The sequence below is a fragment of the Cetorhinus maximus genome, chromosome 26, assembly GCF_964194155.1.
Source record: "Cetorhinus maximus chromosome 26, sCetMax3.hap1.1, whole genome shotgun sequence".
Lineage (NCBI taxonomy): Eukaryota > Metazoa > Chordata > Chondrichthyes > Lamniformes > Cetorhinidae > Cetorhinus > Cetorhinus maximus.
The window spans coordinates 939,984-964,357 of NC_135904.1; the positions used below are offsets into that span (position 1 = coordinate 939,984).

The 24,374-nt window shown below is 39.5% G+C and overlaps 1 protein-coding gene across 2 annotated transcripts; it reads left to right on the top strand.

Moving 5' to 3' along the window:
• Positions 1-1,099: 1,099 nt before the first annotated feature.
• On the top strand, positions 1,100-22,211 carry slc24a5 (solute carrier family 24 member 5). Of its 2 annotated transcripts, none has more exons than XM_078529895.1 (9): positions 1,100-1,436; positions 1,622-1,804; positions 4,290-4,373; positions 4,879-4,982; positions 5,423-5,523; positions 6,857-7,140; positions 17,351-17,557; positions 19,413-19,514; positions 21,825-22,211. In XM_078529895.1, the coding sequence occupies exons 1-9, from the start codon at positions 1,277-1,279 to the stop codon at positions 22,139-22,141; spliced, it is 1,542 nt and encodes a 513-aa protein (XP_078386021.1). In that variant the 5' UTR covers positions 1,100-1,276; the 3' UTR covers positions 22,142-22,211. The 2 variants fall into 2 exon arrangements, with proteins under 2 accessions (XP_078386021.1, XP_078386022.1); XM_078529896.1 differs by having other exon boundaries at positions 1,625-1,804.
• The last annotated feature ends 2,163 nt before the right edge of the window (positions 22,212-24,374 follow it).

The window sequence follows — 24,374 nt, forward strand, 5'->3', positions numbered from 1 at the left end:
CAACACCATAATCAAAAGAGAAAATGTTTCAAAAACCTGAAATATCTTGGGCTATATATGCAGTAAAGCCACTGAGCTTTTGACACACATATGCTGACTTTTTACATTGTATTGTGTTAAAAACAAAACATGGAGGGGGAAACCATATACTGTAAGAATCTATGCACAAATTATGAACAAATCTTAAATGAGATCAACACCAATTATTTAAATTTCACAGCCCTGCAATGAAAGTTTCTTTCCCCCCACTTGTCCCCCGTACACATTTATTCAGTAATTAACTACAATAAAATAGACAATATGAAAATATTTTATTCCCGTGTTGAAACATTATCTTGTGTTTAGTCATCTATATAGAGGTGATGGGTGGTGGAGAGCAGGTTCCTATTCCTAACTACTGACCATAGTCACTGCGGGAAGTGAAGGTGTCTGAATACTGGGTTCCTCTCCAAAGCAAATGTGCTCCTATAGCTCCCAGCTTCGAGTGAATTCCGGTGACTTGGTCGAGGTAGTGAAGGCCAAACCAGTGTGTGTAGAATCCCAACCCAGTAAAAAAAACAAAATCAACGCCTTCAGAGGGAAAAATTATACAGTGTCTTTTTTTAAAAAAAAACTTGAATTTGTATTTGTGAAAGCACCATTATTTTCATAGTCACGAGAAAATAGTTATGATTCCAGCAAAACCAATGATCCAAAAATGATGCGCTGAGGGCAATAAATTTTACTTTGAAATGTAATCAGAGGAATAGGCGTAAAATCATCTTACGTAAGTAAAATGTACTTACGCTGGTTTTTATACATGTTCCAACCTTGCATTCCAATTTTAACCAAATAATTCTTAAATACAAAAAGATGACTTTACCCAGCACCATGATTTTTTCCCCCTGTATTAAGAGCTATAAATGAATAGCTGTAACATACAATACATTGATAAAATTACAACCTATCTCCTTCCCTTCAGGGACCGCTCCCTTTCTCAGCTGAGGTTTCTTTCTCTGATCCAGAAGTTAATTGGCCCTCCTGGGAAAGCCGTTTGACTCTGATGATTAGTTAGTGCAACTCGTGATACAAGTCATCTGAGCTCCCATTCAGTCGAATTAAAGGTTACTTGTGATGAGCGTTTCAATCTATCCATGCAATTGCAAATCAAAACCAAACTACTCTGATGATTTACCATCAAACTGTGAACGTGCGGTGACAAGAAGAGGTTTACCAGTACTTACTGCACTTAGAGAGCGTAGTTAAGGATAAAAGTGGTGGAGGGTTGTGATTAAGGATGAGTACAACGGTAATTCTGGAACCCAGAAAAAGGCGAACTAAAGTGATGGTTCTTGTGGTGGGACTAAGCCTTGCCCTGTATGGGATCGCTCATTTCATTCACAAAACTGCCTCTTCCAGCCTGAACCCTGCTGAACGACTACGTCGAGCTCTAACGGGTTGGTTTCTATTAACTACCTTAACGAGATCAACACCGATTTAAGGGCATACCCCATTATAAGACTGGTCGTTTAACACGTTCTTGGCTGTGTCAATTTCTAAATTACCAGTAAATTTGCATTTCTAATATCCAGATAAGTGTTCGTGTTCTAATTCCAATGCAATTTTTTTCTTTCTTTCTGAGCAGATAATGTCACCAAGTGCGTGCAGTCTCCTTCGTCTGAATTCCCTGAAGGATTTTTTACACTGGAAGAGAGAAAGGAGGGAGGGATAATTATTCACTTTATCATCATCCTCTACATGCTGCTGGCTATTGATATAGTTTGTGAAGATTATTTCTTACCTTCCTTAGAGGTTATCAGTGAATGTAGGTGTAAATGTCAACGACTGTGTATAATAATTTTGCTTCTGGACTACAAAGCTTTACTTGCTATTATCACAATTAAGTGTTTACTTTTTTCTATTCCCACATTTATAATGGAACTGTGCAGGCTAACACCCTTTTGACCAATGGTGGTACTGCCTTTGTAACTCTGAATGCCTAACTACACTCTAACCTTTTCTTCCTAAGTTTGTTACTTGACCATAATGCCAAATCAAAGTATGGTATAAAATAATGTATGACTTTTATCTTCCCCACCTCCTTAATACCACTTAATTTGTCTGCACACCGTATATACAATGCCATGGGAGATGAATTAATATGTACCACTTTCAAATTACTATTTAAAGTACCATTGCAACAATTTTATGAATAAGGCAAGAATTAAGAGTTTGGCAGATGTTAAAGTTTCTATCAGTCTGGTTTATACTACAAAAATGGTAACAAAATTGGGGAATACAGGTTACAAAATTCACATGTCTCTAGCAAAGTTTGACATTAGCTTTTTTCCTGCAAGATGGTGGGTATGTGGAGTAGACTTCAAGAGAAGGTCAAGGAGCAAGTTTGATCAGTAGAATTGTTCCTAATTAAATATTGGGAAGATAGAGGCCATTTTATTTGGTTCCCCATTCCAAACTCTGTTCCCTACCTACCAACCCATCCCTCTCCCTAGCAACAGCTTGGGATTAAACCAGCCTGTTCACAACCTTGGTATAATATTTGACCCTGTGATGAGCTTGTGTCACTTATATTACCTATTTCCACCTCAGTAACTTTGGCCCTGGCTCAGCTCATCTGCTGAAACCCTCAGTCATGCCTCCCTTACCTCTAGACTTGACTATTCCAATGCACTCCTGGCTGGTCTCCCACATTCTACTCTCTGTAAACTTGAGGTCATCCAAAACTCTGCCGTGCATGTCTTAACTCATACCAAGTTTTGTTCACCTCTACCGCCTCTGCTCACTGACCCACATTAAGCAATGTCTTTTATTTTAAAAATTCTCATATTTGTTTTCAAATTCCTCAATGGCCTTGTCCCTCTATCTCTGAATTCTCCTCCAGCCCCACAACCCCCTGAGATACCTGTACTTCTCATATTCTGGCCTCCTTGAGCATTTCTAATTTTAATTGCTCCACCATTGATGGACATCTTCAGTTGCCTAGGTCCTAAGCTCTTGAACACACTACCTACAGTTGTCAGCCACTCCATCTCACTTTCCTCCTTTTTAAGGCACTCTTTAAAACTACTTCTTTGACCAAGCTTTTGGTCATCTAACCAAATATTTCCTTATGTGGCTTGGAGGCAAATTTGTTTCATATCACTCTTGTGAAGTATCTTGGGACATACTCTCTCTTTAGTTACCATACCCTATGGGGACATTGGCAACAATGGACTTCCATGTTTTAGACCATGGTTATGCTTGTTTTGGTACTGCAGTGGTTTGCTGTTGCCTTCTGCAGGTTCTGTTTTGATCAGGAAACTCTTCCAGTCTTGACGCCTGCCATAGGCATATTGGAAGGATTTGTAGGTTGACACTTAACCTGTGTGTCTGTGTTATGAACACACCTTCCTTGGCCAAAAAGTCCTGGGCGGGCGAGGACTCGAACCCGAAGATTCCTGCTCAGGCGGGGAATGCTACCCACTGCACCACCTTGGATGGTGCTCTCACCTTGGACAGTTTATATTAAAGTTGCTATATAAGTACTAGTTGTTGTTGAATGAACCTTTCACTCTGGACTTTATGTTCTTGTATAATGAAGATTGTGTTTTTAGGACCTCCTTTATAAGTAGTTTAAGGTCATGTGTCCTATTCAATTTAGTGTGTGCAATCTACTTTTTAAATAATAAGGATTTCAGTTTTTCACATTGTTAAATGGACACTTGATAAAGTTTTTTGTTTTATCAAATAATGTGTACTTTTATTCTTGACTGTGGAGATGGGAAGCTTTGCACCTTGTAAGGAAACAATTCACTATTGCCCAGTGCACTCTCAAAACTGCTGTACAGCATTCCCTCCTGGGCTGAATTTTCTCAGATATTTGATTTATCTATCTGAGCTCTTCATGTTCCATCTGGATTGCAATAAAAAAAATTAAATTTCTGCAGTGTACCTTTTGGCACGTACCTGTTACAGTGCCTGGCTTAAAGTTCCAGTTGTATTGCCATTTCCTAAATCATCCACAGTATAACTGTAGAGTTCTGTCTTCATCTTACTCTGGAATGCAAACCATGTGAGACTCCTCGGGGTGATCATCTCTCGTCATGTTGGCTTGTTATCTGGTGGTACATGTAGCTGCACTGCAATCTGAAGTCAAGTTTGAAAAGAATTGAGGGCCTTCTGAACCTCAAGCATTCTGTCAAGTTATTCAAGACAATTTTGTACTTTTTCTTTTAACTGACTTAAATGCATATTTAATTCATCCATCAAATTTCAGTAGTGGAATAATAACATTTGTAATTGATTGTTAGGTCTTGGTCTCTCTCCGGATGTTGCTGGAGCAACATTTATGGCAGCTGGAAGTTCTGCACCCGAACTGGTCACAGCTTTTCTAGGTAACATTTGTACTCCTTTTAATGTGAACATACAAAGATAATATTATTGCCCGGTAGACTCCAATTAATGTTCGATGTTCACTTTCGCTTGTGTACGATTTCAGCATTAACATCTTTCTTTAATGTATTGCATTCATGTTTAGGTTGATTTTTAATGTTTATCTCTAAATGATTTTGAGGAATGCTTTTAAAACTTATTTCGATCCCATTATTTAAAAATACCTAATTTTATGTTTTTAATTAGAAAAATTTTGAAAAGCAGTCTGCAATTGTTCATAATTACAGATTTTGCTATTATACAAAATACATGCATTTTAGAAGTTCCAATCGATGTGCATTCTTTAAAATTGGACACACATTTAGCTGTATAAGAACTTCCTCTATTAAACTGGACACTTATGGGAACCATTTTACATATAGCTAAACGATGCACTCTGTATATTTGCATATTTGTCAGATGCTAAGTTCCAGAGTTCTTCTATCTGATCTTTCTCTCTGCACACAGGAGTCTTTGTGACTAAGGGAGATATTGGAGTCAGTACAATAGTTGGATCAGCGGTTTACAATTTGCTTGGCATCTGTGCTGCATGTGGATTATTAACTACCATGGTACGTAAAGATAATCCAGTACTGACAATTAGAAGTGAGAAAAGGTCACACAGTATCTTAGTTTGGTACTTGGAGACCAAGTTGAAGATCGTTGCACTAGTAGTGCAGGAAAAGCAAACTATTATATAACTTCTCATTTAAATTATGTATGAATGATACCAAATCGCAAATAATCCAAATCTAACCAGTTCACATTTGCATTAAGATCTTGCATTTATAATTTATTGAAGTAAAGCCCAGTTGCACAAGAGGTACTGAAACAGAACAGCAATCATGGATTGGGAAAGTATTCTTGACTGAAACTATGTTTCTAGTATTAAATTTCTCTCCAGTGGTTTAGAAATTATTTTGTAGATTGTCAATTAGTAGGAAAGACCTTTTCAGGATTTGGAAAAAAAGGTTAAATTTTTGTAATGAGATAATTTTATAAACTTTTCTAGGTTTGCAGGTTGACTTGCTGGCCTCTGTTCAGAGATTGTGCTGCTTATGCAGTCAGTGTTGCAGCACTTGTTGTTATTATCTTCGACAATGCAATTTACTGGTAAGAATTCTCTGTCTATTATTAAAATAAAGCTTTTAAAAATCTAATTATTTTCCCCACCAAATAATCCAGAGGGTAGGTGTAACACATGAACTGTATGATTTTAATCAGTGATTTGGTTTATTCTTGCTACTGACTTCCCAGTTTCAGCAATAATACTCTTAAGGAGGGAGACTCATCCCTGGACTACTCACGCATACCTCACATTGGCTAGTTCAGAATGTTAAAGCAACTGGCTTTTGGGCATGTCCTTCCATTCGAAGCGATAACTGTTGCCTCATCCGAGGGATAAAGGGCTTTCATTCATCCAAGTCCCCCGGTGTACCTTTTTAGGACTGCACTACATTTCAAAATGTTGTATTTTATCTAACATTAACTTGTATAATTGTTGAAACTTTAAAAGAAAAGAACTGCGTGACTGTTTGGACCAGGTGATGCAGTGGGTTAGTAAACTAATCTTTCATCTCCTAGAACTAGTTTTAAAACCAGTAAGATTATCAGTCAGATCTGTCTCAGGATATTGCGAAATGAGGTTAGGATGGTTTCAATCCTGTGGGCACAAAAACGATTAAATTCACTTGGCAGCTACAGTATGATTTGATGTGGGAAGTGATAGTGATGCAGTTTTAGAAGCTCATCTAAGCCTGGGGCTGTGTGGCAGGAGCTCTAATCTGCTTGGAGAAGAATAGCAGTGTTCTGTTTCCCAGCACTGACTTTCCTTGCCTTTTTAAGCTCTAAAACTGCATCTGTACCAAGAAGAAACTTTGGGATTAATTAAACAATTTCGTGAATGGGTGGCTTTTTATTTTTTAATATGTGAAATTTAATGATGTGTCTCTTCATCCTCTTTGAAAGTCCATTCCATAAATTCTGTCCATATTGCTCTTTTAACTGGACTGATTTTAATAGAATGCAAGATGATATACTCCCACCCTCCCTCATAATCTAGCCAAGAATGGTGAAACTATCCCTCTGGACAAAGCTGATTGTGAATCTGAATTGAGGCTGGGATTCCACCTTGAACCTCTTGGACTTGGGTCCATTTCTATGTAATTACTGGAACCCTCTAATCTATAATTAATAGATTTTTACATTTTTAACATTTTTTCCTTGAGCATAACTTTTTTTAAAGCAAAGCCTGAACAGTTGTACAAGTTGTCAACTCTTATATATTTGCAAATAATTATCACAGCACCTGGTCCCTGTAATAATAAAATGTTAAATACCCAGTATGTAGGTCAAATTAACTTTTATATTACAATGCTGAGTGCAACACTGATCACACTGCATGAATTAATTGGTATTTATATAACTTTCCTGTTCTGCCTTTTAGGTATGAGTCTGCTTTGATGTTACTGATCTATGCGTTATACATTGTGGTTCTGTGCTTTGACATTCGGATAAACCAGTACCTAATGGAGAAATTTAGCCCATGCAGCGTCTGTCTGACACAAACAGTGGAAGAAGACAATGAGCAGCAACCACTGATCGATTGGCAAGGAAAAAATGGGCCGTTGGTACATCGGCGTTCTCGATCAGACAGTGGGATCTTTCAAGAAGATTCTGATTATTCCCAACTCTCTCTTAGTTTACATGGGCTCTCTGAGATTATTGAAGGTAACACAATAATTAACCATTTGGTTTACATGGAAAAGTTTACACGTGAGTTCATCTGCTTTGGATACATAGAAAAACACTTTTTTCTGAGGAGGAAATTTTTGTGTTTGGTCAGTGAGAAAAGTAAACATCAGGAAATTATCTATTTTTGTACTTGGTGTCAATATAAAAACATTCAGGAATCACCTGAATAAATAATAATCCATTAAATGTGGATTAAGACATCTATTCAAAACAATTAGTTTTAACCTCTACCTCCAATGTAATTTTCTTTTTCCCAATTCGCACCTTTTGTGGCTGAGTAAAACTTCACTTTTTTGTATTGAATTTGTGCTATGGTCATGACCACGAGAAACTATATTTCTTTAGAGAAGCGTTGTACTAATTTGCCACAGGACACCTGTACACTTAACAACATTTCTCAGTGACTGGCTTGTTAAGCTTTAGTCTGCTCTCAAAGTGATGCCATACTTTAGCATTTATATAGGACGGGACAGAGAGCTGGGGAGTGGGGCCAATTGTTTCACCCTTTCAAAGAGCTAGCCACAAGTATGATGGGCTGAATGACTCCTTCAGTGCTGTATTGTTTTAATTTGAGGGGAGATGGTAGTGTTAATGTCACTGAACTAGTAATCCAGAGGTCCAGGTTAATGCCCTGGGGACATGGGTTCAAATCCCACATGGCAATTGGTGAAATTTAAATTCAATTAAATAAATCTGGAATTGAAGGCTAGTCTGAGTAATGGTGACCATGAAACTATCATTAAATATTGTAAAAAACTCATTTGGTTCACTAATGTCCTTCCTTTAGGGATGGTAATATGCCACCCTTACCCAGTCTGGCCTATTTGTGATGCCAGACCACAGCAATGTGGTTGACTCAACTGCCCACTGAAATGGCCAAGCAAGCCACTTATTTGAAGAACCATTGGGGATGGGCAACAAATGCCGGCCTTGCCAGCGATGCCCACATCCCATGAAAGAATAAAGGGAATAAAAACCTATTTTGCAGGCTGGATGAGACAATGATTGAAAAAGTGTGTTGAATATGCAGGTAACTTCCTTTTATTTTGAATGTTCAGGATAGCGTGGTGAGTCCATGGAAAATTCTCTTCAAATCCCTGGGATCCCTTATGGAGAAAGGTTGGGTCTAAACCCATTGGAAATTAGGAAGAATGAGAGGTGATCTTATTGAAACATAAAAGATCCTGAGGGGGACTTGACAGGTGGATATTGAGAGGATGTTTCCCCATATATGAGAGACTAGAACTAGGGGACTCAGTTTAAGAACAACAGGTCTCCCTTTTAAGACGGAGATGAGATTTTTTTTTCTCTGAGGGTCATTAGTATGTGGAATCTTCCCCAGAGAGCAGTGGAGGCTGAGTTAAATTATTTTGTTGATAGCCAAGGGTTGTTGGGGGGCAGACAGGAAAGTAGAGTTGAGACCACAACGAGATTAGCCATTAACTTGAATGGCAGAGCAGGGTTGAATAGTCGTCTAAGTCCCATGTTCCCATGGGTTGAATAAACATGCATCACACTAAAGGTTGAATTGGTGGCTTGAAATTTGATTATCCTCACTTATGAAGATAAATTGTGTCCAAGTTGTTTCCAAATATGTTTTTAATGCTCTGCACAAATGCAGCATTCAAATGTTAGCACACTAGATTGAATTATCTTGATGTTTTCAATAGAATCCTGCATAGATGAGTTTTTTTTTATTCGTTCATGGGATGTGGGTGTTGCTGGCTAGGCCAGCATTTATTTCCCATCCCTAATTGCCCTTGAAGGTGGTGAGCTGCTTTCTTGAACCGCTGCAGTCCATATGCTGTAGGTACACCCAAAGTGCTGTTAGGAAGGGGGGTTCCAGGATTTTGACCCAACGACAGTGAAGGAACGGCGATATATTTCCAAGTCAGGATGGTGAGTGACTTAGGAGGGGAACTTGCAGGTGGTGATGTTCCCATGTATCTGCTGCCCTTATCATTCTAGGCAGTGGAGGAGTGGAAGGTGCTGTCGAAGGATCCTACGTGAGTTTCTGGGGCACATCTTGTAGATGGTGTACACTACTGCCACTGTGTGTCAGTGGTGGGGGGAGTGAATGTTTGTAGTGAATGGGGTGCCAATCAAGAGAGCATCTTTGTCACAGATGTTGTCAAGTTGCGAGTGTTGTCAGAGCTGCACTCATCCAGGCAAGTGGAGAGTATTCTATCACACTCCTGACTTGTGTCTTATAGATGGTGGACTGGCTTCAGAGAATTGGGAGGTGAGTTACTCTGCAGAATTCCCAGCTCCTGACCTGCTCTTGTAGCCACAGCATTTATATGGCTGGTCCAGTTCAGTTCCTGGTCAAAGCTAACCCCCAAGATGTTGTTAGTGGGGGATTAACATTCAATGACATTACCATCGCTGAATTTCAACCTGTTCAACCTTTCCTCATAAGACAAGTCCTTGACCCCAGGAATAAGTCGAGTCAGCTTTCTCTGAACTGCGCAATTATATCCTTTTCCTTTTCAAATAAGGAGACCAAAACTGTACACAGTACTATACTCTAGATGTGGTCTCATCACCTGTACAACTGTAGCAAAACATGCCCACTTTTATATTCCATTCCCCCTGCAGTAAATGATAACATTCCATTTGCTGCCTTAATTGCTTGCTAACTGCATACTAGTTGTGATTCATGTCCCAAGGCACCCAGATCCTTTTGTACCACTGAGTTCTGCAATCTCTCTTCGTTTAGATAGGATACTGCTTTTATATTATTTTCCTACCTTATGCTCCATCTGCCAATTTGATGCCCCACTCAATCAACCCTTTGTAGAGTCTTTACCACCTCTTGATAGCTTACTTTCCTACTTGGTGTTATCGACAAATTTAGCTACTGTACATTTGATCCCTTCATCCAAGTCATTGATATAAATTGTAAATAGTTGAGGCCCCAGCACTAATCCCTGTGGCACTCCTTCATTGCAGCTTGCCAACCTGGAAAAATAATCCATTTATCCCTACTTTCTGCTTCCTGTTAGCTAACTAACCCATGTTACTATGTTACACCATGTGCTCTTCTTTTGTGTAATAAACTTTTGAACATCAAATGCCTTTTGGAAATCCATGAACATCACACCTACAGTCTCCCCTTTATCCACATTGCTTCTTACTTCCTTAAAGAATTGTAATAAATTAGTTAGATGTGATTTCCCTTTCGCAAAACCTTGTTGACTCTGCCTGATCCTGTTATGATTTTCTAAGTCAAAAACAAAAATACCTGGAAAAACTCAGCAGGTCTAGCAGCATCTGCGGAGAGGGACACAGTTAACGTTGAGTCCAAATGGCCCTTCAACAGAACTAAGAAAAAATAGAAGAGAGGTGAAATATAAGCTGGTTGATTTTCTAAGTATTCTGCTTAACAATGAATTCTAGCAATTTCCTTTTGTCAGATGTTAGGCTAACTGGCCTAGTAGTTTCCTGCTTTCTCTCTTCCCTCCCAAGGTGTTACATTTGCTATTTTTCCAATCTGCTGGGACCCCTTTCAGAATAGCTTTGAAATATTTTAACCAATGTCTGTACTATATTTGCCACTTCTTCTCTTAAGACCCTAGGATGCAGGCCAAGACTTTTCGGCCAGTAGGTCTAGTAATTTTCTCAGCACCCTTTCTCTGGTGAAGGTGATTGATTTTCAGGTATCTTTAAGAAGTTTTCTAAGTCTTCTACAGTGAAGAGATACAAAATACATATTCACTGCCTCTGCCATTTCCTTGTTTTCCATTGTCAATTCCAACACCAGCTTTTTTCCTATTTTTAATTATATTACTAGCTAGCTTTCTCTCATACTCTACTTCCTCTTTTTTTAGTCAACCTTTGGGAAGATTTTAAGAACCAGCAATCTTCTGACCTAATCTTTGCAGATTTGTACAGTGTTTCTTTCAATATGATACTATCCTTAACTTCCTTGTTTAATGATGTATCTTCCTCACTGGGGCAAATCTTTGAGAGTCAATATCTCCTTAAGTCTGCAACTGTATCTGTACGGTCCTACCTTTTGATGTAGTTTCCCAGTTCACTTTATCTTGCTCTACCTTCATACCCTTAATTTTATTTAGCTTTAAAACACTAGTCTTAGACTATACTACTTCTTCCCTTCAAACTGAACACATGTTATGATCGCTGTTGCCTAGAAGCATCTTTACCATGAGGTTATTGATTTAATTGTGGCTCGTTGCACATTACCAGGTCTAGAATAGCCTGCTTCCCTGGTTGTCTCCAGAATGTACTATAAAATTGCCCCATATACACTCAACAAACTAATTTTCCAGGCTACCTTTGCCAATCTGATTCCCTCAATCTACATGTAGATTTAAAGTCACCAATGATTTCTTGTGGTACCTTTCTTACACACCCCATTTCTTCCTGTATACCCTGTCCCACAGCATTAACTACTGTTAAGGGGCCTCTACACTGTTTAGTGTAGATTTCGAAATGATTGCTACCTTCTGTAGTTTCAAAAACGTTGAGCTGTTATTTCTATAGGGTGAATCCTTTTCAACAAATGACTAGATAACGCTAACATTTTGTTAAAACCAGTATGAATAATATTGAAAACTAAGCTGTGTTCAGGACTTTTATAGACGCAAAAAGGTTAAACTGACTTGCCCTCATTCTTCAAAAAATAAAGCACTTTGCGTTTCACAGGATGATTATGGTGATCACTATTCATCCATCCAGAGTGATTTTTTCAGTTTCTCTTCCTTGCCAAGGATTTCAGACCTTCTCACCACTACTCTTACTGGAGATATGCCAGATGTTGATCTTAACATCAATCCTCCAATAAGGGGAGGCAGGGGGTGCAGTAGTATTGTTTTTGGACTAGTATTCCAGAGACCCAGGGTAATGCTCTGGGGACCTGAGTTCAAATCCCACCATGGTAGATGGTGGAATTTGAATTCAATAAAAATTCTGGAATTTAGAGTCTAATGATGATCATGAAACCACTGTCAATTGTCATAAAAACCCATCTGTTTCACTCACATGTAGGCCAGACTAGGTAAAGACAGCAGATTCCTTTCCCTAAAGGACATTAGTGAACCAGGTGGGTTTTTTAAATGCCCTCTGAAATGGCCTAGCAAGCCACTTAGTTGTATCAAACCACTACGAAGTCTATAAGGAATAAAACCAGACGGAACCAGAACCACTCCGCACTGGAAACAGCAATGGCCCTATCAACCCTGCAAAGTCCTCCTTGCTAACATCTGGGGGTTTGTGCCAAAATTGGGAGAGCTGTCCCACAAACTAGTCAAGTACCAGCCTGACATAGTCATTCTCACGGAATCATACCTTACAGATAATGTCCCAGACACCACCGTCACCATCCCTGGGTGTGTCTTGTCCCACCAGCAGGACAAGCCCAACCAGAGGTGGCAGCACAGTGGTATACAGTTGGGAAGGAAGCATTAAGAGTGGCAAGGGCACAGTGCATACTCTGGGCACATCACAAAGAGTGGTTCCATGATTGAGTAAGCTAGCTGAGTCCTAAAGGACATAGCTGCTAGACTGGGTCTGTGGCAGGTGATGAGGGGACCAATGAGGGAAAAACATACTTGACCTCATCCTCAGCAAATCTTTCTGGAGTAATAGTGAAGACTTATACTGCAGAACTTGCTGTGCTCCTAGCCAAGCTGTTCCAGTACAGCTACAACACTGGCACCTACCTGAAATTGTGGAAAATTGCCCAGGTATGTCCTGTACACAAAAAGCAGGACAAATCCAAACCAGCCATTTACTGCCCCATCAGTCTACTCTCGATCATCAGTAAAGTGATGGAAGGGGTCATCAACAGTGTTATCAAGTGGCACTTGCCTTAACAATAATCTGCTCAGTTTGGGTTCTGCTAAGAATACTCAGCTCCTGACCTTATTACAGCCTTGGTTCAAACATGGACAAAAGAGCTGAATGCCAGAGGTGAAGTGATAGTCAAATGCTGCCTCGATATCAAGGGCAGCCACTAAGTGTGGCATCAAGGTGCACTAGCGAAACGGGGGGGAAACGCTACTGGTTGGGGTCATACCTAGCACAAAGGAAGGTGGTTGTTGGTCAATTATCTCAGTACCAGGACATCATTACAGGAGTTCCTCAGGATAGTGTCCTAGGTCCAACCATCTTCAGCTGCTTCATCAATGACATTCCTTCCATCATAGGGTCAGAAGTGGGGATGTTTGCTTATGATTGCACAATGATCAGCACCATTCACGACTATTCAGATTCTGAAGCAGTCCATCTGCAAATGCAGCAAGACCTGAATAATATCCAGACTTGGGCTGACAGTGGCAAATAACATTTGCGTCACACAAGTGCCAGGCAATGACCTTCTCCAAGAGAGAATCTAACCATCACCCTTGACGTTCAATGGTATTATCATCACTGAATCCCACACTATCAACATCCTGGGGATTACCATTGACCAGAAACTGAACTGGACTAGTGAAATAAATACTGTGGCTACAAGAGCAGATCAGAGGCTAGGAATCCTGTGGCAAGTAACTCATCCCTTGACTCTCCAAAGCCTGTCCACCGTCTACAAGGCACAAGTCAGGAGTGTGATAGAATACTCTCCACTTGCCTGGATGAGTGCAGTTCCAACAACATTCAAGAAACTTGACATCATCCAGGACAAAGCAGCCTGCTTGATTGGCACCCCATCCACAAATGTTCATCCCCTTCACTACTGACACAGTGGCAGCAGTATTTACCATCTACAAGATGCACTGCAGGAACTCGCCAAGCATCTTCCAAACCTACAACCGCTACCATCTAGAAGGACAAGGGTGGCAGATGCATGGAAACTCCCCAACTTGAAGTTCCCCTCCAATCCACTCACTATCCTGACTTGGAAATATATCACCGTTCTTTCATTGTCACTGGGTCAAAATCCTGGAACTCCCTGCCTCTCAGCACTTTGGATGTACCTACCCTACATGGACTGCAGCAGTTCAAGAAGGCAGCTCATCACCGCCTTCTCGAAGGCAATTAGGGATGGGCAATAAATGCTGGCCCAGCCAGCGACGCCCACATTCCATTAATGAATTTTTTTTAAAAACTTTTTTTTTATTGATTTGACCCTGCGTCCAGTTGTCCCACTCTTGCAGTTAACCTGAAAGATTTCATCCTGAGTTTATATTGAAGCTAACAATCTGAAAAGCACCCTCTCATCAGCCAAAATTTAAAGATTTCTAGACCCTGAAGACATAAATCTGGGCCCAGATTTTAAGGTGATTGGAAGAAGAAGCACCAGAAATGACCTGGAAGAGAAACCTTTTTTTACACACCTAGTGGTTAGGAACTGGAATGCACCTGAGTGTGGCAGCAGACTCGAGCATGGCTTTCTAAAGGGAGTTGAATAACTGGAGAAAAATATTTGCAGGGCTATGGGGAAAAGTTGGACTTTTCCAGCAGGGACCTGACTGGCCAAATGCTCTTCTGTGCTGTAACCATTCTGATTCTAGGTCCAAGTCTTCTATGTGCACTTTCTAATGCATGTGACACTGCACTGGAATTATATTCCACACTGTGTTTAAACTCTGTAGGGAGTATAATGCTTCCAACCAACCTATGACCACTTGAGTTCATGAGCCCAGCTAGACCTTGACTCCAAGTTGAACTATAACCTAGTGCTACTGCAGTATGAAGAAAAACAATGAACAAAGTTAAATAATTGTAGAATTTGTAGTTAAAAATTATCTTTCACCGTTCACATAAAAGCCAAAAGTATTGCAAATGCTGAAGCATAAACTTAAATCAGTCAGCCAGTACTGTTGACGTTTTGAGCTTGCCCTCCTTCAGCACTGGAAAAAAAATAAACAAGTCTATTAATAGAATTGGGAAAGGGGAGGGGTAACCAAAAGGCAGTAAGTAGTCTTTGTGGAACATCTGCCCTTTGTGATTGTGTAACCCTAAACTAGATATGGTTGCTGGCTGATTGTAGTCATAGATCTTCTTAGTTAAGTAATAAAACAAAATATTCAAGAAATTTTAAGCACCAAAGTGGTGTAAATAACTAAACCATGTGGCAGGCCTAATTAAAAGGTGGGGAAAATGGGAGAGGTGCAAAAGAAAAGCCAAATAATGTGGATGCTCAAAATCTGAAATAAAAAAAACAATTCTGGAAATGCTCAGGCAGTCTGTGTGGATATAACCGAGGCACTGGTGCTGTGGGTACAGGCTCTTTTCAATGCCAAAAGATCAGGTTTAAAATCAAAACACAAGATTCTGGCAGAGTACAGCATGTCCAAAGATGGAGAATAGCTTAACAAAGAGAGCAGGGCACCTGACCAACGCTGTACTTTGCCAGCTCTTGCTGTTTAAATTGCATTCCCAGGTTTTCTATCTCTCCCATTTTTTCCTTGGGCTTCCCATTACTTAAGTTATTCACACATCCATTGTTTCTTTTAATCTGCTGTATTTCTTTTTTTTAAACTTCCTGTTGCTTCATCTTGAGATGTTTTGCCACGTGATTTAACAAGCATTCCACTCATATTTCTTCACTTCTACATTATTTTCCCATTTCTACCCATATTCAATTTAAATTTCTGCTCTACATCGACCATATATCACATCTATAGATGCTGGCCTGCCCTGTGTGTTTTTGGATTCTCGTCTTTGTGAAATAAATGTCTCCTTTTATAAGCTGGTTTACTATTTAATTAGATCTAACGCACTGATGCATTTCATCCTGTTATGGCCAGCCCCTGAGCACCTTTTTCCCCCAATTTGATATGATTCTGGACAAGGAACCACAAATTGTTATGCTCCCGGGTGAGGAGGGATGAACTGCCTTCCCTTATTTATTTAACCCCTTTGATCGCAACAAGATTAATTTAAGAAAGATCCCTTGCCTCGTGGATACCTTTTCCCAGACCAAATGTATTTTGTGTTTTAAAGGAGCCAATTTAACCAGGCTTTCTTGAGTCAAAGTGTGAGTTTATTAGTTACGAAAACATGAGGGAAAAAAATAATAAAAACACGTAAACAGATTGGAAATGACAAATCAGTCCAGAAATAAAGGTTTTTTAAAAAAGTGTACAAATCTGTCTTTTGGCTTGTCTGTGAGTCATAGACGGTGAAATGTTACGACTGTAAAGTTGGGTGATTCCGGTAGAGCTGACTTCGGCAGTTGAGCAGTGGGTTTGGAGATTCTTGGTTCTGCAGGTTAACTGAAAGGAGTTGTCCTGTTTTCTTTTTGACTGTGGCTTTGTTGACTTGTGACTTGCTTCCAGTGATCAGAGAGAGAGAGAGAGAGAGAGAGAGGACTTTACCTGCGAGCACAGGGATGCCTAGTTGATCTTCAGCTGTGACCTTCACTGTACACCCTCTCACCAGGCCTGGAACACCAAAACTAGCACAGACCAGGATGCAGTTGGTTTTTAGCCCCTTTTCTTGTGTATGCCGAGAAGGGAAAAAACAAACATATATCTTTCGCCAAGATCTGCTCTCTTTTCAACTCTCATGTCCTCGGTCTGGGATACAGGAGATGGCAATCAGCCTTCATCTCCACAACCACAGGCAATTACAGTTCAGTTTTTGCATTGCATCTTTTCCTTTGAAATGTCTCTATCTGAAGTAGGCCTTGTCACCCTTTAAGGTGTGACATTCCGTTCTCTGGACCAGTTGGTCAAGTGTAATCCACATAGGAATTTTCCAGCAAGTGGTTATTTTACAGTCTTGGCCAGCTTTTGCTTGTAGGTCCTTGTTTTAAAAAAAGCACTTCTTACTTAAATCCAAATATGTCTAAGTAATTTGGGCTATGGTTTGATGTCATGGCTATCCAAAATGTTTGGTTTATTTGAGTAAGATCGGCTAGGATCTAATTGAATGGCAGAATGTGTTCAAGGGTTGAATGGCTGCCTTCTGTTCCTGTGTTAGAGGACAACTTATCAAAACAGTTCTAATGAAGGATCCATACTTGAAATGTCAACTCTCTTCTCAGCACAGACCTGCTGAGTGTTTCCAGGATTTTTGTGTTTCAACATTTATCAACTTAAAATATTTTATATTTTTAACATGGGAAAACGTTCCAAGGCACTTCACACAGAAGTCTAAGGGAGGAAAAATTTAAGCTGGATGGCATCATTGGATTCCACAACATAAAACTATGATCTGGATGTTCTTTTAATACTGGAATTATTTGACCAGGTTTTTTTTAAATCTGTATATACAGATGAATCTCGTGTTTTTGTGATGCCTGAATCCGATACGAAGAGAATCATGTGGGTACTCTCTCTTCCCATTGCTGCATTGCTGTCCATAACGACCCCAGATTGTCGCAGACGTCAATGGAGAAAGTGGTTTATGCTAACTTTTTTCATGAGTGCCGTATGGATTTCTGGATTTACATACGTGTTAGTTTGGATGGTATCTATAGTAGGTAAGAACAATCTCAATTATACATAATTCAATGTATCTCTCTTGGTATAAATAAAATTTCAGTGCTTTGCCTCTTGGTAGTGTTTGTAAAAGTTCACTTTCACACTGATTCTTAATACCCCTATATAAGCCCGGCTTACATTTACTTAGCGGTCAAGTGACCTTTTCCTGTTTCAAATTTGTCCACCATATCAGTTTTACTAGTAACCATTGTGGAAACTAAAATTTGCAGTAACAGATTCTCTTATCAGGCCACTAACTTTGCAATGCATACCAATGATCTTAACTTTAAGACTCGCTAAACCCACCCTACAAACTTTTAGATAATGAAAAACTTGGCTGGGTCCAGTAACCACAAAGAGAAGGTACTAAACGTCTGACTGTATGTAATTGCCTTTGAGTGCTAAGGGGCAGCGGGAAGGACATCTGGCTGTGAAACTACCCTCCCAATTGAAAAAAATTGTGGTTGATAGGAAGGTGATCAAGCAGTATTGTAATGACCCCACATAACATAGAAAAAGCTGTCAGGAGAAAGAAAAGGAGTGCTGACAGACACTGCTACTCTCTCTCACTTTGGAAAGCTACAGGTTTTAAAATGTCAATTATTTTGTTTCACAGAATTGTGCTTGCAGGTAAAAGCATATTGGAATAGCCTTGCGCTGGACCTTATAATAAATGGAAATATGTCGGTTTCCCATTTTCTTTATTGTCCTCAGTATTGACCGGCACAGCAAGGGATAAATATAAGGATAATGTAGTCGCTATATAGACTATTTTTAAATTTGTGCAGAATGTCAATGGACAAACCAAAGGTTTCCAATATGCTAATGCATGAGCAACAAACACAAACAAATGGTTAAGTCTGGATTTAAGCATATTGGTGACCATGCTGTGCTAATCTTCAGATGAGATATTTTTCGTGGTGTTTGAAGGATAAAGTTGGCCAGGGCACAGGAAGAACATCCCTTAAATAGTGGCATGAGATACCTTATAGCCACCTGAAAAGCCACTTATCTAATGGCACCTCTGACCTTAACGGCACTCGCTATGGAGCAGTAAAACATTTTAACAAACCATTGTATATTCACATTTCATGAAGCTTTTGTGCATTTGATTGTGTGGTGCAGGAGTGCATTAATGCACTTTACTCCCTATCATACAGTAAAACAGACAGTGCTGGATATACTGCTTGGGTTGCCATACTGTGTAAATAGATGGGGAAGGTTAACTGGGGGAGGCCCTTCGTTTGAGGATTTTAAATGTAATGTTAATCTGCTGTGCACTGCCAGAATTTTTGTTTTTATAGCAAGTTGCACAAACTGTTTTGAACCTGGCTATTCTGTTGTAAATTAGTTGGGAACAAACAACGTTGGTGAAAGTTTATACATGCGCTTAAGGGCCCAACATGAAGTATTAGCAAGTCTCAAATTATGGTAATTGATGATGCAACTTGCAGCACAGAAAATAAATATTGCAAAACTTGAATGAGTACACAATTTAAGTGTGAGCAGAATTTCATGGTCTTCCTCTTGAGCTATGTCAGAGAAAATGTGGGCCTCAGAGGCTGAAAGTTGGCATGCTGTATCAAACCATGTGATATCAACTGATTTGAAATCAGAAAATAAGACTATTGTGCTGAGATTGCAGAAGACAAACCTGTGACTATCTGATCAAAACTTGAAAACATAAATTGTAAAGAACTAGTTTACTCTACAAGGCCTGTCCTTTGTTAAATCCTTGTATGTTTCATTTTCAAATATTGAGTTTATACAGCTATTACTAAATGCAGGCTGTGGGAGGGGTGTTAACTATCTCAGACAACTTAATACTAAATACTGCTCGAACATTTAATTCAGGAGAAACCCTGGAAATTCCTGAGACAGTGATGGGTCTCACACTGTTGGCAGCAGGCACCAGTATTCCAGACACAGTGGCCAGTGTACTCGTTGCCAGAGAAGGTATGAATATGTTTTTAATGTGAAACAAAAGTAACCGATTTTTACGCATTTGTGGAAAAACAACCACAAAAAAGGTAATTGATGCTAGAAATCCATTATTCAGCAGCATATTAAAGGTAACTATTTTGTGCATTGCATTTCAGTATTAAATTATCTTAAAGATATTTTTAAATGTGAAACTGCAAGGGAAGATTTAATAGAATGCAAAACCTCCAAAGATGTGGTGCAAGAGACATGAAGGGTACTATCTACTTCAGCTAAATGGGTTTTGTTAATGGGACTGTTTAATTATAGGGCAGCTTTTGGTGCCACCTCTCTTCTGTCCTCATTACTGTCCACTATCCCTGCTGCAGACAACGTCTATTTAAAAAAAAAATGCAGTTGGCTGCTTGCTGAATTTTGTCTTGTACCAGTACAGGTATACTGAAACCTAGCTGAGATCATTTACCTCCGATCAAAGTTGCAGCATTAAAGTTTGAAAAGACTCGCTGCAGTTTAATGAAGTTGTTTCTCTCTGGACCGAGGGAAATGCTTTTTCTTTTAAATGTAACATTTTTAAAAGTTATTTGATTTTTATAAAAATGGATTATGTATACACTTGTACAATATTACTTTTTCCTTCAGAAATAACATCTGCTCAGAAATAGCAACACAATACCTGCCAGAACATGGGCAGAGAGGTTGAGGAGCTCTCTCTTCAGGAATTCCAGTAAAAAACAAATTGAGGTTTTTTTGTCTTCGATACAAAGTCACTATTACTGAGGACCCCAGAAAGAAGCATCCCTTTTGTTTCGACTGTTTGATTGGAGATTTCTATCCCTATCTTGCATTCCCTGAGAGCTGTTTTTTTTATCATATTTTATGATAGAATGTAACTCGAGTGCAAGGAAAGTCTTGCAGAAGGCACCTTGCAGAAAAATATTAAATGCTACAATCGCAGGTTGAATAACTTCCTGTCAGAGAACCTGATGGCACAACAGCCCTTTCAAACCTCCAGACTTTTGCATAAAAATCATGGCTGAACTCCAGTGGAGTACTGAGGGAGTGCTGCACTGTCAGAGGTGCTGTCATACAGATGAGATGTTTGCCTTCACAGGTGGATATAAAAGATTTCATGGCATTATTTCAAAGAGGAGTAGGGGAGTTCCCCCCAATGACCTGGTCAATATTTACCACCCCCCCCCCCCCCCCCCTTCTCCCCATTCAACATCGTAATGACTGGATAATCTGTTTTTATCAGATTGCTGTTTGTAGGAGCTTGGTTTAGCTGCCACTTTTCCCATGCTATAACAATGATTATCACTTAAAAGTAAATGTAAGTCTTTCTTTCTGCCTACAAAATTTAAACAAGATACAATAATAAGAAACTTAAGGTACAAATAGAACAGAATTGCCTGGGTTAAAAGGCCCAGAGTTCCAGGGGTTAGACTGCAGTTCTGGCACCTTTTACTTTAGATTCAGTAACAGACACACTTCCTGTAAAATTAGCAGCAAGAAGCACTCCTAATTTTCAAAGGAGTTTGGTAAATTGGTGTGGTAAGTTTTTAAGAAATAGATGTACCATATCTTAATCTCTCCATCACTGCTCTGCTCTATCATTACCTCTGTGCTGGCTGACACCTGGTCTTCCGAGCTGCAATTTTCACTTATTAAATATCAAGGCTGATGTTGCCTTCAACACCTGCCAATAAATTCATTATTTGTGGCCTTTGGAACATTTGAGTGCCAATTGTCTCCACTGCTCATCTTCCTGCCAGCCACTGCCTCATGTAAACCAGACTGTTCAACCTCAGCATCCCATCTTCCTCTAAATCGAGCATTATACCCCATATCTACCCTTATCACACAGCATTTCTACCTCTGTCCCATCACCCACCTCTATCCGTCTGCTGTCAAAATTCTCAAGACTCTTTAGCTTTCCATCTCCATCAACTTAAGCTTATCCAAAACTTATTCTATCCTGCACCACTCATCCACGAACAGTACAGATTCACCCACCTTGGGGGAGACCAGAGCTAATGCCTCAAGATCCTTTTCTTTAAAAAGTCCTCTCAAATGCTCCTGCTCCTAAACTTCTCTACCCCTGCCATCGAGGACTATTAAATTCCCCAGACTCCGGATTTCTCTTTCTAAACTCTGTGCCCCTCTCTTTCCAAGACCCTTCACCTTTGACCAAACTTTTAGTCACTGTTCAGTACGCTGTCGTCTTGTCTGATTACACTTGGACAAAGGTACAATATAAAAGAGGTATTGGAATTGATTTGCTTTACTATGATAATAAATACAACATTTTTCTTCCCCAACTCACAGGCAAAGGAGATATGGCAATGTCGAACATTGTAGGTTCCAATGTATTTGATATGCTCTGTCTTGGCATACCTTGGTTTATAAAAACTGCATTCATTGATGCAACGCCTGTAAAAGTGAACAGCAATGGCTTGACCTACACAACAGCTTCTCTCCTCCTTTCCATTATCTTCATATTTGTGATGATTAAAATTAATAGATGGAAATTAGATAAGAAACTTGGAGCAACATGCTTGTTCGCTTATGTGGTTTTTCTCACCATCTCCATTCTAAATGAACTGGGAATACTAGGCAACATTCTTATAAGGACGTGTGATTGATTACATTTGTGCATTTGTTTATAACCAAAGATGAAGTTTTTAAATAAATTTTTCCTTTTTAATAACTGAAGTTGAAGATAACGAGTGCTATCAACTCCATCATCTCTACTCTCTCTTTCCACTCAGGTCACTGAACACAATCATCTCCCACATCTGTGCTCAGCTTTCCAAGAACACTTATTTCAACCAGGTATCCACCCTACCACAGCCTTAATCAGTCACAAATAACTTGCTCTTTTCCTACCTGTCTACACCCTTTAACCACACCATCCACTCCTCCACCTCTCCTTCAGCTGAGTGAGACTGCCCTAGTTTGGTTCCATTCTTGCTCATCCAATTATTACTAGAGAATCACTGAACTGGCTTCTCTCCCCACTCCTGTTCTCAACTACATGCTGCCACTCAATGACATTATCCAAGGATGTTAGGTTCCACATTTCTACTAACCATTCTAATCACCAGCCCTCTACTGTGGTGCCAAATTACTTTGATGATAACCAGGCCTAGATGAGACAAAATTTCCTCCCATTAAGCACCAAGGCTGACACCATTGCCTTGCCCCCTTCCCCCATAAAAACTGTTAACTAACCACCAATTCCAGCTCTCCCCTGGCTGTTGTCTCAAACTGAATCAAGTTTGTAACCGAGCTGAATTTCTGACTCCATTTTCTCTCCATCACCGACTACCACCTCATCAGCCAGACTCAACTGTCCCAATGTCTACCCATCCTACATAAACTTGTCATCTATAACTCTTGGCTGCCTGTATCCTAACTCGCACCAAGTGATGTTCATCTGTAATCAGACCTACATAGGCTTCCAGTCCACCACCATCCCAGTTTTAAAATTCTCAGCCTTGTTTACAAATCCCTTACCTCCAATCTCTTGTGCAATCCCCACTTCCTTTGCCCCTAACCACACCCTGCCATTGGAGACCATACCTTCAGTCATCCAATCCCAAAGCTCTATCTTTCCCTCCATAAATATCTCAATTTTTTAAAACTCTCCTTAAAACCTACCTCATTGACCAAGCTTTTAGTGACTCATCTTACCATGTCCACCTTTTGCTCAGTGTCAATTTTTATTTCCACTCCTGTGAAGCACTGTGGCATGTTTTACAGCAATGGTGCTATTAAAATGCAAGCTGCCATGGATTTAAACAGTTTACAACTTGCTGTGGACCATTTTGCATGCAGAATTTGAAAATAAGAATCTGATTTCACAAGGAAGAGTTGGATTAAAGGGTTCTAAACAGTATATAGAAACCATTCCAGGCATGGTACACAAACTACACCATTGCCTAGACAAGTGTTACTCAATTAAAATTTTTCTTCAATTCAAAATAGCTATTGTTAGAGATATCAGTAGTTTCTATTGGTACCAGACATTTCATTTTGTGCTTGCTTGAAAAGAGCTTTCAAAAGATTATCCAGGAAAAACAGAACACCATACATTGTAATGGAGTAATATTCAGGGGTCAGGAAGGTCATTTTGATCTTGGAAAGAGCAGTTGGAAAACAAATATTGCTCCTGAAGATGAACAGTACAAAATTCATAATATTTTGCAAGTTTGGATTTAGCTTAGTAGGAAGTTTACAATAAACAGAATGCAAGTAGTCTGTATTGCCTTTTCTAGACATGAATGCAAAAACATTACTGCATTTTAAATTAATGAAAATAATGTAATGATACTTAGTTATAAACAATCTAACCCATTACCAACCCAAAGTAAAACAAGCCGGCACAAAAATAAAACAGGAAAGGTGGCTCAGCCATGGATTACAAAATAAATTAGGGATAGTATTAGATCCAGTGAGGAGACATTTAAATTTCCAGAAAAAGCAGCAAGCCTGAGGATTGGGAGCAGTTTAGAATTTAGCAAAAGTGGATAAAAAGATTGATCAAGAAGGGGGAAATGGAGTATGAGAGTAAACTTGCAGGGAACATAAAAACTGACTGTAAAAGCTTCTATAAATAAAAGATTAGCAAAGACAAATTAGGTCATTTACAGTCAAAAGGGGGAAATTATAATGGGGAACAAAGAAATGGCAGAAGAATTGAACTTATTTTGGTTCCCTCTTCACAAAAGAGGACACATAATTTCCCAGAAATGTTAGGGAACCAAGGGTCTAGTGAGAGGAAGGAATTGAAGAAAATTCATATTAATAAAAAAAATGGTGCTAGAGAAATGAATGGGGTTATAGGCTGAAAAATCCCCTAGGCCTACATCCCAG